At 38.0% G+C, this 12974-nt stretch overlaps 2 protein-coding genes across 2 annotated transcripts; one reads left to right on the top strand and one right to left on the bottom strand.

The window, feature by feature from the left end:
• The first annotated feature begins 995 nt into the window (after window positions 1–995).
• On the top strand, window positions 996–1733 carry LOC137715783 (putative invertase inhibitor). Its single transcript, XM_068455130.1, has one exon. The coding sequence runs from the start codon at window positions 1041–1043 to the stop codon at window positions 1632–1634; it is 594 nt and encodes a 197-aa protein (XP_068311231.1). The 5' UTR covers window positions 996–1040; the 3' UTR covers window positions 1635–1733.
• A 3240-nt stretch (window positions 1734–4973) lies between these two features.
• Window positions 4974–7206, bottom strand: LOC137715781 (probable pectinesterase/pectinesterase inhibitor 7). The gene is made up of 2 exons (XM_068455129.1): window positions 6142–7206; window positions 4974–5869 (listed from the first exon to the last, which is right to left on the bottom strand). Exons 1-2 carry the CDS (start codon window positions 7157–7159, stop codon window positions 5178–5180), a joined length of 1710 nt encoding a protein of 569 aa, XP_068311230.1. The 5' UTR covers window positions 7160–7206; the 3' UTR covers window positions 4974–5177.
• Between the last annotated feature and the right edge of the window lie 5768 nt (window positions 7207–12974).

A 12974-nucleotide genomic window follows, 5' to 3' on the forward strand; every position in this document is an offset into this window, starting at 1 on the left:
GATACTTACACGATTCACTATGCTTGAACCATGGAATCCAACAGTTGAGTTGCTTAACTCAAACAAATCTTTCTCTCAAACCCTAACCTCTTAGTTTTGGTTCTGAAATAAGCAAAATTGGTTGAGAGAAGCAAAAGCTGTCAATAAAAAAGAGACAACTTTCTTTAAGCAGATGGTGGAGCGTTACTTCAGTTGTGGGCTTGCTTGTTAAGAGGTGGTAGCTTAGTTCAAGTAAGGGTTTTCTTCAAGCAAGTGGTGGAGGTTAACTTTATAAATGATGCCTACTTGTTGTGCTAAAATATTTAGTAGAGCAGACCAACCAGCCAATCTTATAAAGGTTAACTCGCATGCATTGGAAAAGCTACGTTATCAATATAGTCGGTCATGTTGTTTATCTAAGGGAGAGTTTGATAATCATTTTGTTTTCAATTTTCAATTTTTTTTTAAAAAAAAAAAAAATGGTAACTACTTTCCGTTTTCAAAAAAAGTGAAAACTAAAAGTTGAAAACAAGTGGTTTTCAAACGGCCTCAAGGTTTTCTTCAACTCCAAGGCACTCTCATGTAATCCCATTCATTCAACAACGGCGAAAAATTAGTCTTTTACAATGTTAATAATTTAGTTATACGACCAAGCCACCAAACAAAATACGAACATAGCCCAAGCATACCTAGGGCTACAAACCTCTAAGGAAATTTGGAAAGCTATCATAACTCAAGCCCAACATACAATCCTGATTTCCAAATTGCGTATGTTCAGCACAAGCCGCATAACCATACATGTGTTAAATTTAGAAGAACAAAATCCACCTTCGGTCCCAGTCGTTCAAATCAACTTCCAAAACGCGTTTAAAAAATTAGGAGAAACCCGTGAAGGTTCCTCATAAATCGCAGCATTGAGAGGCTCTCCTCTCACAAAAACCGACCACCATTCCAATTCCTCCTCATTTATATACTCATTCTCCTTGTTTTCTAATTAAATAACCCCCTTCTATTAATTTAACAACAACAAAAAAAGGAAAAGGAAAAGAAAAAGAAAAATAATGAAGCCAATTGCAGCAGCATTTTTCTTCCTCTCAACATTGTGTGCCTCAAGATTTGTCGTGATCGCCGGTAATGGTCAAGGTCAAGGTGAAAGTGAAGGAAGCAACACCGCTGCCGCCGCGGGGGAGGTGAATATGAAGCTTCTTGAACAAGCGTGCCAGCATTCACCCAGGAAGGACTTATGCATCGAATCCCTAGAGAAGGACTCGAACAGCAAGGGCGCTGACCTCATCGGCCTCGCCTACATTGCCGTCCGGCTGGCCGCGGCAATGGCCGCCGACGTGGACGAGCACATGCGGTCGTTGCTCATGCACAACGCCACCTCCTTGGACCCCGTGATTCAGCAGGGGTTGGCGGACTGCGTTGAGCACTACTCCGATGCCAACGACCAGCTCGACGACTGCACCGCCGCCATCTCGGCGAGTAAATTCAAGGACGTTGAAGTGTGGGTCAACGTGGCGATTTCTGACGCCGACTTCTGCGACAACTCTCTTAAGGGACAGGAATCCGTGATGGTAGAGAAGAACAAAGCGTTCCGCCTGTTGTGCAATAATATTTTGTCCATAATCAAGGTCTTGCCTGCTGAAAAGTGATTTTCTTGAGTCCTCATCGTACGGATTTAATTAGTAGCTAGCTAAATATGGTCAAATTTTTAAACTTATGTAATTAATATAAATTATAATTTACTAAAATGTGTCAACTTGGTGAATGACTCACAGTTCTTCAATAACAATTGTTGGTTATATATACCAAGCAACGATTTTATTAACAATTTTTTGTGAAATTTGAACTCAACACCTAATTAACGGCTATTAAACCAAATAATCATGTGCAAATACGTAGCGATGCATCCTTCTCTGAGTTCTCTCTAATAGTTTTTGCCAAACTCAAAGCAATGTCTGCCGTCACAAGATGGTATAGCTATATCATCAAGTTGATGTGATCTGTCAGAAACGATTAGAAGAGCAAACCTAGAAAATTAAATGTTCGTGATTTTGTTTAAGTAGAGATTAATAAGATGCATGAGAGTTCCAAGGTATAACGGAACACATGCACGTGAAAGAAGGCGGTTCAGAAGGATTGCTTTTGGTAACTCCTATGTAGTTGTCTTCTATGAGTGGCATTTACATTCATTTCAGATGCGTCATAGCAAAGATAAGGAGCAGAAACAAAAAAGAGTACAAGGACGCAATCAATTTTGTTGCTTGTGTGGAGGCTCTCTCAAAGTGAGATTTCTTATAAATTCTTTGCCATCTCGTTTTTTTTGGTATACAGTTTTATAATGTTAGCACGAGAATTTCACAAAAAAAAAAAAAAAGTGGCGGAGAGTCCCATAAGCGATAAAATTTTCATTGTGACTGGAACATAGGTGGTACACCACATGTTTTTATATAAATGGTGTGAAATTTTATTTTTTAAGTTATTAACTTTTTAACACACATATCCCACTATTTGTATAGTAACATGTGATGTACCACTCTGTGTACTGGTCACACTGAAAAATCTCTTTCATTTTTGAGAGAGTTTTCTTAGCATTTCTCAATGCTAATTAAGGAGACTCTCTTAAAAGTGAAACTCTTTATGTACTCTCCGTCACCTCATATTTTTGATACAATTTCCGTGTCAACATTAAAAAAGCTTTTGCAAAAAACATGAGATGATAGAGAGTTCATGAAAAATCTCACTTTTGAGAGTCTTCTTCTCCATGTAACAAATCAAAAGAGTCTAATAGCCCATAATCTTGTGTTCATGCATTAGAAGATGATATATATTTATAAATTTATGAACGTCGGAGTTGGCAGTTTGGAGTTTTCTCTTTCACTCTTGGCTATGTTCGCGGAGTTTTAGATAAGCAACTTTAAATCTCTCTTGGTATTCCAATCAAGTTATGTAATGCTCCTTTTATTGTTCTCATTATTGGCATCCTCCGTATGATTGGGCTAGGGAGAATGCGTATGGGCTTGCTAAGGGTAACTCGGGTCGTACATCTTGTCATGGGTTTTCGTGATTCAGCAGGTTATTTTTTTGGTGGTTTCTTTCAGAGTTTGAGGCATTATGTACTTTTTTTCTATGCAGAGCTTCATGTTTTCATCTTTATTATGGAGCTGGCCCACTCGCGGGATGGTGAAAGTTGTGGCTCAAAAGCGACGCTTCTAGTGTGATCTTCTGCTTTTCTTTTGACATTTTTCTTTTCTTTGGCAGCTGTGGATTCATTGGAAAAAATGTCTTTCCCTTTTGAAACACATGATTTTCCGGTGCTCTCATATTTTGTCGAGAATGTAATGCGATCGCTGATAAATTAGCAAATTTAGGGTTACTTTCATCTTTCCCCGTATGGCATGCGGTTCCACCCATGGAGATTCCCTTTTCTTCATATGAATTTTTGAGCATCCCGGCCTACAAGTTTTTCTTAAGTCTTCCCTTCTTTTTCATGTATTTTTTATTTTATTTTTCTTGCATTATGACTGTAAGGTTTATGTCCTCCTGACTAGGTATAATTTCTTTTTCGCTATCAATACAAATCATCTCGTATTGCCGAGGTTTCTAAACATAAAAAAATTAAAAAAATTAAAAAAATGTCTAAATTCTTTAACTTGTTAGCTTTGTGATACAACTAAAGGTTAGTAGGTCAGATAAACTGAAGTCAATGTTCAACGTAGAACATTCTTTACACTGCATTATGTCAAAGAAGTAGAGCCATTTGAGATTAGCAGACCAAAAGAACAAAAGCAGAGTGTCTCAAATTAATATCTTGGCTTTTAGACCAAATTTGAGTCATATAATTGAAGCTATAAATCGCTGCCTAATAAATTGGGCATCTAAACTTGTAATCTTTTGCCCGACACGAAACAGAGTACTCCTTCATGTCCTTCATTTCAATTGCGTGGATGGCTTGGGATGTATGCTTAAGTATGGAAAACTGTTGGAAACTAACAACCAACAAGAGCGAGGGAAACATGAGCCCTGGAATTGATATGGGGCACATAGTTTACGTATCACATGCTATACACCTTCAGTTCCTGCAGCTTGTCAAATGTCGAAGTTAGCTTAGATCTAGTCTTTCTTGATATGAGAGAGATTTTTGTAACAGTCACTCTATCAACTTCCCGGTGGGTCATCCATCCTAGGATTGCTCTCGCCCAAACTCGCTTAACTTCGGAGTTCCGATGGAATCCGAAGCCAATGAGTTCCCAAAATGCCTCGTGCTATAGGGAGGGGAGCATGTACATATAAGCCACATCACCCCCTCTCCGTTGGTTGATGTGGGATGTTACAATCCACCCCTTTTAGGGGCCCGACGTCCTTGTCGGCACACCACTGAACAGCAGAGTGGCTCTGATACCATTTTGTCACATCCTAAGCTCGGCTCAGCCGTAGCACGATATTGTCTGTTTTGGGCTTACCATTTCCTCATGGATTTGTTTCTGGGAACTCAGACGAGAACTTCTCAGTGGGTTACCCATCTTAGGATTGCTCTCACATGAACTCGCTTAACTTCGGAGTTCCGATGGAATCTGAAGTCAGTGAGTTCCCAAAAAGCCTTGTGCTATAGGAAGGGGAGCATGTATATATAAAGCACATCACCTCCTCTCCATTGGTCGATGTGGGATGTTACATATGTTGTTACTAGTTCATATATTATAAAATGGATGGACGTCATGACATAATCCCACCCATGTTGGTATGTCAAGGCATTACACTACAAGTCGATATCTATTTTAGGTCAAAAACGATATAATAGGATACCATAGCTTTATATATAAAATTAAAAAAAAGCCAGATCAGCCAACGCTATATATTCAGGCATTTCTCTAGCATTTTTGGAAGTCACATTAAAAAAAAAAAATTACTAACAACGAACTACATAAAGTGTAATCCAATCTTTTGATGTATATGCTTCAAATTTGACAAATTGTATTAAGAGGTATCAAGAAAGTTTCTTCTAACATGATTGTTATAAAGCTAATCAGTTACAATACAAAAAATAAAACCATTTATAATTTTAAATCCGAAGTTCTAAATTGAGAATGCTTAATTGGGCATTACATGCTTATTACTACACTTTAAAAAATGGCAAGGAGAAAGAATATAGTAAAAGAGAAGATGAAAAAATGGCTTGCAATCCAAGAACTTTATCAAATTAATTCGCCAGTATAAGGCACTCCGGTTTGAGGCAACCAATCATCTCCCAGCAAGAAATTAGTCACCGTGAAATTAGCGGCGTCGGTAGAATTAATCACATGATAACCGGGCCACGTAACTCTGTTCGTAGTGTTCGATCCGGGCCCAGTGTTGTTGTACTCAGCGTAATACAATGTGCTTAGCGCAAAATCTCCGTCCCAAGCGCGCCAACCAACAGGTTCCACCAAGCTATCAATGTAAGACTGCATGTAAACTGTCCTAGAATACTCCTTCCATGGCCTGCCCAAATAAGTCTTTGTACTGCTGTTGCTAGAGGCTAAATCATCGGCGGCACGAATGGTGCAATTATGAATCGAAGTGCCTGTGTTTTGGTTCGGATCTGTTCTACCCTGAGCCGTAATGGCGTTGAACTGACCGCTCATCGGCAGGCGGGGATAAATGTTGCAGTTTTGGAAAACCACTGCAGCATTTCCAAATATGAAGTCTACGGTGCCGTATATGTCACATTCTCTGTAGAATTGCCGAAGAGAATGTGTGTATAGTGTGTCTTGGTACGCTTCAAAGCTGCAACTATAAAAGGTGGACAGATCCGCCCCGCTTCGGACTGCAACGGCTTGGTGCTTGATTGCTCCGGCGGTATTGCGGAACGTTATGTTCACCGCTACAAATCCAGGTGCAACCACAGCTGCAATATTTATCATATTCGAGAACTTGTAAGATACTAATTCAACATTATATAATGATTACTGATATATTAAAGCACTTTTAAATGTTTAATGACATCGTTTTCTGTCATGCTCATTCAAAGCAACTCTCTTGAATGTTTAAGAAAAGTCTTAATGATTTTTTTAATAAAAGTATTAAGGTGTTACGTAACCAATCTCAAATAGTTAATTGTGTTGTTAGACCGTCAATTATAATATAATGAATTTTAATTTCTTGTTTAAGACCTCTTACCAAATGTTGCAGAGTTGAAAGTTGTCCATCCATCAACAACGCTCCGGTTACCGGTGATAATCGTCTGGTTAATGCCGTCTCCGACCATCATTAAGTGCCTCTTATTTTTAGCAACCGAGACGTACTCTTCATAAACACCGGCTGTGACATAGATCAAGAAGTACCCATCAGTTGGTGCAGAGTTGTTTGGGGCTGCCGCAATGGCGTCATTGATGGTGGAGAAGTTTCCGGTTCCATCCGGACTCACCGTCACGATCTCACTGACTAACACCTCATCGTCCGCCGTCTCCGTCTGCAGCATCTTCCGCTTGCTCACGCTCTCGTAAACGGCACGCATTTTGCTCGACATCTTCAGCGGCAAGCGTCCGTTCTTGAAGCCCCGCTGCTTCCTAGTCGGGCGCCACGCGACTTGTTTCTTCTTCTTGGGAACCCACCCTTTGGTAAAAAGTGCTAGCGAAACGCTGTAGAATTTCGTGTCGTTTTTGAGGGGGACGGAGAGGCCATTTTTCAGACTCCACGACGACACGGTGGACTGAATGCCGTCGAAACATGTTTGCTGGTTGGTGAGAATGGCGCTGAGGAGGGTTTGGACGTCGTCGGCTTTGAGTGTGGAAAGGGTTTTGCTAGTTTTATTGACGGTTTCATAACTGTTGAGCAAAAAGTCCATGTTGAGGCCGGCAAGCAGCCGGCAGTCCTCGAGGGCTCGGACGGCGGTAAGTGACAAAGTAGGACGTCTTTGGAGATACTTGTCAATAAGTTTCAAGAATTTTCGGGATTGAGATAAAGACTTTCCGACGGAGAACCGGCCGTAGTAGTAGACATTTTCGGGGTTGCGGTTGTGAGGGAGGACAGATTTGCAAAAGGAAGGGTCGGGGGTAGATTTGCAAATGGTTCCGGCGGAGACCGTGGTTGAAGAGTTATCCGCAGCTGAAGATAGAGGGGCAAAGAGTGGAACGAGAAGGATGAGAAATGAAGCTAAAAGATTGAGGGATGAGATTAGCTTAGAATTATAAGCCATTTGGATTGGAATTTGAATTAGTATTGTATGCTATTTAGTGGAGTTGATGATTGGTGATAGGCTTGATTCATACATATATATATATATAGGAGGCGAGAGAGGGAGGTGAATTATTTTTCTGGATTGATAATATGGTGGTTGGAGTGAACAATTTTTTTGTGGGTATTCGTATTTGTGAGGTCAACTGAATTGTAAGACTTTGTGTACAAATACGCGTTAGATCTCAGACTTGATGTTATTGTACATGCAAACGTCGACTAATCGTAGTATGTAGTCATCCTAGCTAGTTCCATTCATCCAATAGAATAATGTGGCCTCGTTGTTTTAGCGAGTGATTTTTTGGAAACATAGGTGCCAGTCTGTTAGGTCTTTAGCTTCTGTTGCCTTTGTAGCAGATTTATACCAATTTCTCTTAGTTCGTATGGTAATCATATAAGAGTTCTATATTACCTTTGGTACGTACTCTCTTGTATTTGTTTGGTTCTCACAATGAAATCACTCTATATTCTCGTAAAATAAAATAAAATAAAATAAAATAAAATAAAAGATATATGATTTCTTGAGTGGGTTGTCCAATAATAGCTCCTAAATTAACTTTATATTTCACTGTATTTTGTTATTTACTTAGAAATTAGATGCATTGTGGCATTTATCAACGGTGGGGCAGGTGCCCAAGGGAAGGGGATTGGTGACATCGAGTAGGCTAGATATCAATCTTCAGGCATGATTTGTATTCCAGGAGTATCCTCTTTGCAAGGATCTTGGAGATCCTCTTTACAAGGATCTTGGAGATTCTCAAATCGTATCCATTCATTGTATATTGTGTAGTCAATTTTCATTAGGTACTATTCATATTGAATTTAAAATAATTTCTGACTGCACGATACATGATTAATGGATTTGAGGATCCGGGGATCCTCATTCATTTATATAATAATTTGATGAGGTATTTGCATGTAAGAACTTTCGGCCAATTATATTGTCGCATTTGCTACTTGGAGAATTTCAATTCGATATTATTCTGGTAGTGGGTGTGTTTTAAATTGAAGGTGAAATTATTGTCAACTAACCCAGAAGATATAAGATTAGAGAAATGTTAAGAGAACTCTCTCAAAAGTGAGATTTTTTATAAATCTTTTTATCACCATATAGTTTAACGTCAATTTTCGTGTCAATATTATAATATATTGTGCAAAAAAAATAATGAAGTGACATAGAATTCATGATGAGTTCCGCTTCTAAGAGAGTTCGATAAGTATTTCTCATGCCATTATATCCTGCCTAGCTAATTGGATTAATAAAATAAAACCATTAACACGATCAGTTTTGATGAGTTTATAGTAAACTAAAAGGAAAGTTCACTAGAGTTCAATTAGTGACGGTGGGTTTTGAATATTTTCCTTTTGCTACGTTGCATTGACGAGTGACGGCAGTGTGTTTTGGAACTATACATGCATGTCCTCAATATGCCAAAGCAATGCGAACCCTACATATCGCTTATGCTTGGGTTTAAACAATCATATTAATTTGTAGTTACGGAAAATATCTGTTGTGGGACAATCTCACATGTTAATTTTCAGGTTCTTTAAGGGAATAGATCCTCATTCTTTTTAAGAACGTCTTTGCTATTAACTACATTGCAAAAGATGAAGAATTGGTACAGAGAAAGAAAAAGAATTGGCAGAGAGAAACAAGAGAGATTGTATTGATTGATCAGGCAAAATGTATACAACTGAACTTAAGGAAATGATAGCTATACAATCCCTTATATAGCCATATATCCCAATTACTATAATACCCTTCTAACTATATTTTTGTTGTATCAGTTATTACTCCCCCCTCAAGCTAAACTTGGAGTATCCAAGTGAAGTTTGAACTAGCCAGGTATTTGAGATTGATTTGGAACTACGAGACTAAGATGTCTACAATGCTTTAAGAACATTGGACTGTGCAATCCTTTTGTAAATACATCTGCAATTACAGTTATGAAACTAAACACTGCAGAAAACCCCAAACCCCTGTTTCTTGCAGTTTGGAACTTGCTACTCAAACTTTCATTTTCCGTGAACTCGCGACTGCAACAAAGAACTTCAGGCCATAGTCTTTCATAGGGGAAGGGGGATTTGGGCATGTATACAAGGGGTGACTTAAGAGCACTGGTCAGGTGATTACTATTAAACAATTGGATAGGAATGGACTTCAGGGCAACAGAGAATTTCTTGTTGAGGTTCTCATGCTCAGTCTTCTGCATCACCCTAATCTAGTGAATCTTATTGGGTACTGTGTTGCTGGAGACCAACGGCTTCTTGTTTATGAATTTATGCCCTTAGGATCATTGGAAGATCACCTTCGCGATCTTCCACCTGATAAGGAACCATTGGATTGGAACACACGAATGAAAATAACTTCTAGTGCAGCCAAAGGATTGGAATACCTTTGATACAAGTTCCACTTTTGATGCTGACAGTAACCATTTCTGATAAATTTGATGATCTAACATTGTAGTACTTTGATTAGAATCACCAACTTTGGATTAACCTGCTGCTAACAAGAAAGCACCCACAAAACCGATCACCAAATCTTCTAGCTTTCCTAAAACCCTGAATCAAACAAGTGCACCCCATGACACCTTTGTAACTGCTGACCAAAAGATTACTGAGAGCTTTTGCAGCTTCTTGAAGAGTTGAGACATAAGACTACAACTTATGTCATTGGTGAAGCCACGATGAAAGACACAAGTACAATCTAGAAATCAAAACAGATAAATTCTTCTAGGTAGCAAGAGAATGACACTCTTGACAAATTCTAAGGCAATAAGAGAATGACACTCTTGACACAAATGTTAAGGCAACAACAGAATGACACTCTTGACAAATTCTAAAGCAACAAGAGAATGATACTCTTGACAAATTCTAAGGCAACAAGAGAATGATACCCTTGACAAATTCTATGGAATCAAAGAAAGAATGATACTTTCTTATCCATCAAGAAAGAATGATACTTTCTTATCCATCCATCAAGAAAGAATGACACTTTCTTGAAATCTTGTAATCTAACCAAATCACCGAATGAAATAGTAGTTTATCTTAGACAATTCATCCAACAAACAACAAAACAACTTGACAAACATGTGTCTTCACTAACTTCACACAACTTAAGTTGTGCATTTCTTCAAACATGTGGACTGCACAAAGTTGAGAAATTTTCTCCACAACAGAGAATAGAACATGGATCAAAGTGCCAGATACAGAGCACAAAGTACACAAACGTTAATCACAGAATACCCTAATCACATAGTACACAAAACAGTAATTCCCTTGAGCAGTAACCCCAAACTGAACACATTGTAACCCCAACACCATCTCTATGAATCAAAATTATTAACCAAGTAATTAGCAGTAGCTTCTTCATAAACCCAATTGATAAATGAGCCCCAACTTGCAGGTTGCCACCTCCATGAATCGAAAATTGTGTTAATCACCTACTAATCAAAGCACCTAATTGAACTCAATTCATAGTCTACTCTACTGATCAAAGATCTCTAAGAACCATCCAAGAATCAACAAATCGAGCTACACAGTAATGAAATTAAGCAATTGAGTTGGAAATGCAATGTTACCAGGCAAGTAATGCAAACACCAAGAATTGCCTAACCGCCATGATCAAGATATCAAAGAGTCATCTACAGGCGCAAGAATTGCTTCCACTTCCTCCGATAATTGCTTTTTTTTCGCTTCTAGGAAGCTCTGAGATTCCGCTGCTTTTTTGATAGACTCAGTTGCAGACTCCGTTTATTGAAATTTCATTGACGCATAAGATCGAACACGTGATAGGCAAGAACCCATTAGAGAGAAAGAATACACAAATTCCAGATTCCAACAAACAAGAACCACAAGATTCTGGTGAAGCAACACCAAATTTTGAGGAAAACCCAGATCCCGGCAAATCAGCAGAACACTGTCACTCCACTTCCATATTCCAATTTGATCCCACACCCTGAGCGCACAGCGCCGTTTTATTTCTGGAGAATGCAGAATCAGGATAGGGTCCAAGTCGATGGGGAAGTGGAGTCTGCAGCATCGGTTTCAACACTTGAGTTTGACGAGACTGTTCCGGTTTTCATTGGACAACAAGCACAAGTAAAGCCACTAAGAATCAACTTCAATGCGTCCGATTTTGGTGAAGCGAGTGAAGCAGAAGCGCCAAAGCTTATGAAACCCAGAAACCCAATGAACAAGAACAAGAAACCCAGAAAGTAATAGAACGATTGCGGAAGCACACAAAAATTTATCGGAACATCTAATGAAAATTTGGAAAGAAACTAAAGCTATAAACATATGAAAAATAATGGGAAGTTGAACCACCAAAATCCATGGCGTGAGCCTGATGGCTCTGATACCATATTAACTACATTGCAAAAGATGAAGAATTGGTACAGAGAACGAGAAAGAATTGGTAGAGAGAAACAAGAGAGATTGTATTGATTGATCAGGCAAAATGTATACAACTGAACTTAAGGAAATGATAGCTATACAATCCCTTATATAGCCATATATCCCAGTTACTATAATACCCTTCTAACTATATTTCTGTTATATCAATTATTATTTGCGTCGGTTGTGGAGGCTCATTTTTAAGCGTTTGGGACAGACGACAAATGGAGTTTTTCTGCGTAGTGGCAGAGCTCGTATCTTCTTTCATTTATTTTTTAATTTCTAAATAAAATATTAAATTAATAATCTTCTAATTTTTGCATTATTAATAATTAAATATGGACTTAGTGCTTGTCACATAATCACTCAACATCTAAAGACAAATTGATTAACAGTTGTATAACATTAATATGAAATCATGAGCCGTTACTATGAAATTAAAAAAAATTAAAAGATGTTTTATGAATTGAAATTAATGGAAAATCTGTGAGATAAAATGTGATTTGATCAATTTTTAAAATAACATAAATGTGCCAAATAAACTTAACAAATGACACTTTCAAATAAAAGCTTTACTAACTTTTTTGAAGATGGTCTATACCGCTCACTATATTGACTTGCTAAGGTATGCTTTATACCTCTCATTATATTGACTTTCCAAGCTATTGATGTACATGAACAGAAGTTAATATATATTTTAAGTCGGACCAGAAACATATGCAGTCTGTAACCGCGTTGAAAAGTTAGCCGTTGGGAATTGACACGAGCTGTTTCAAAGACGGTGGAATAATCAGACACCATACACTGTACACAAGTCCTCAGCTTCCTCGTTGCCCTACCTTAATTACAAGTTGGGTGTATAGATAAAGTGACGTGACCAAGTCAATGTTTCGAACTTGCATTCCTGCGGCGCTTTCCAGCAGCTTCCTTTCATAACTAAAATTCCACCTTCTATGTTAATCCCACTTGATTGACAAGTTCAACGCCCAAATTAAGAGAAATTTTTATTGGAACTAGAAAGTTGGGAACAAAAATTATGTGATGTATTATTCTGCATGTTGTATTAAGAGTGAACACATATTTAATATGTATCTCATTTTAGAAATCTTATACTTTAAGTAAAAATGGTAACATTATGCAGTCATCTTTCTTTCCCAGTTTAATCTTAAAACTCTGCTATATTAATAATGCTTGATGAGATATCGAGTCGTTAGAACTAGATCAAATTGACAGGCATAAAAAAAGTCAAATTAATATAATGCATGAAGTTTGAATTCAGACGTTGGACTTTTCCATCACTTCAATTAATTTGTGAGAAATATCTTATCATTTGTCTCCACAAGTCATTTTTTATTTTCATTTTTATTATTATTTTTAAAAGA

This window comes from Pyrus communis, chromosome 14, assembly GCF_963583255.1.
Source record: "Pyrus communis chromosome 14, drPyrComm1.1, whole genome shotgun sequence".
In the NCBI taxonomy this organism is placed as follows: Eukaryota; Viridiplantae; Streptophyta; class Magnoliopsida; order Rosales; family Rosaceae; genus Pyrus; species Pyrus communis.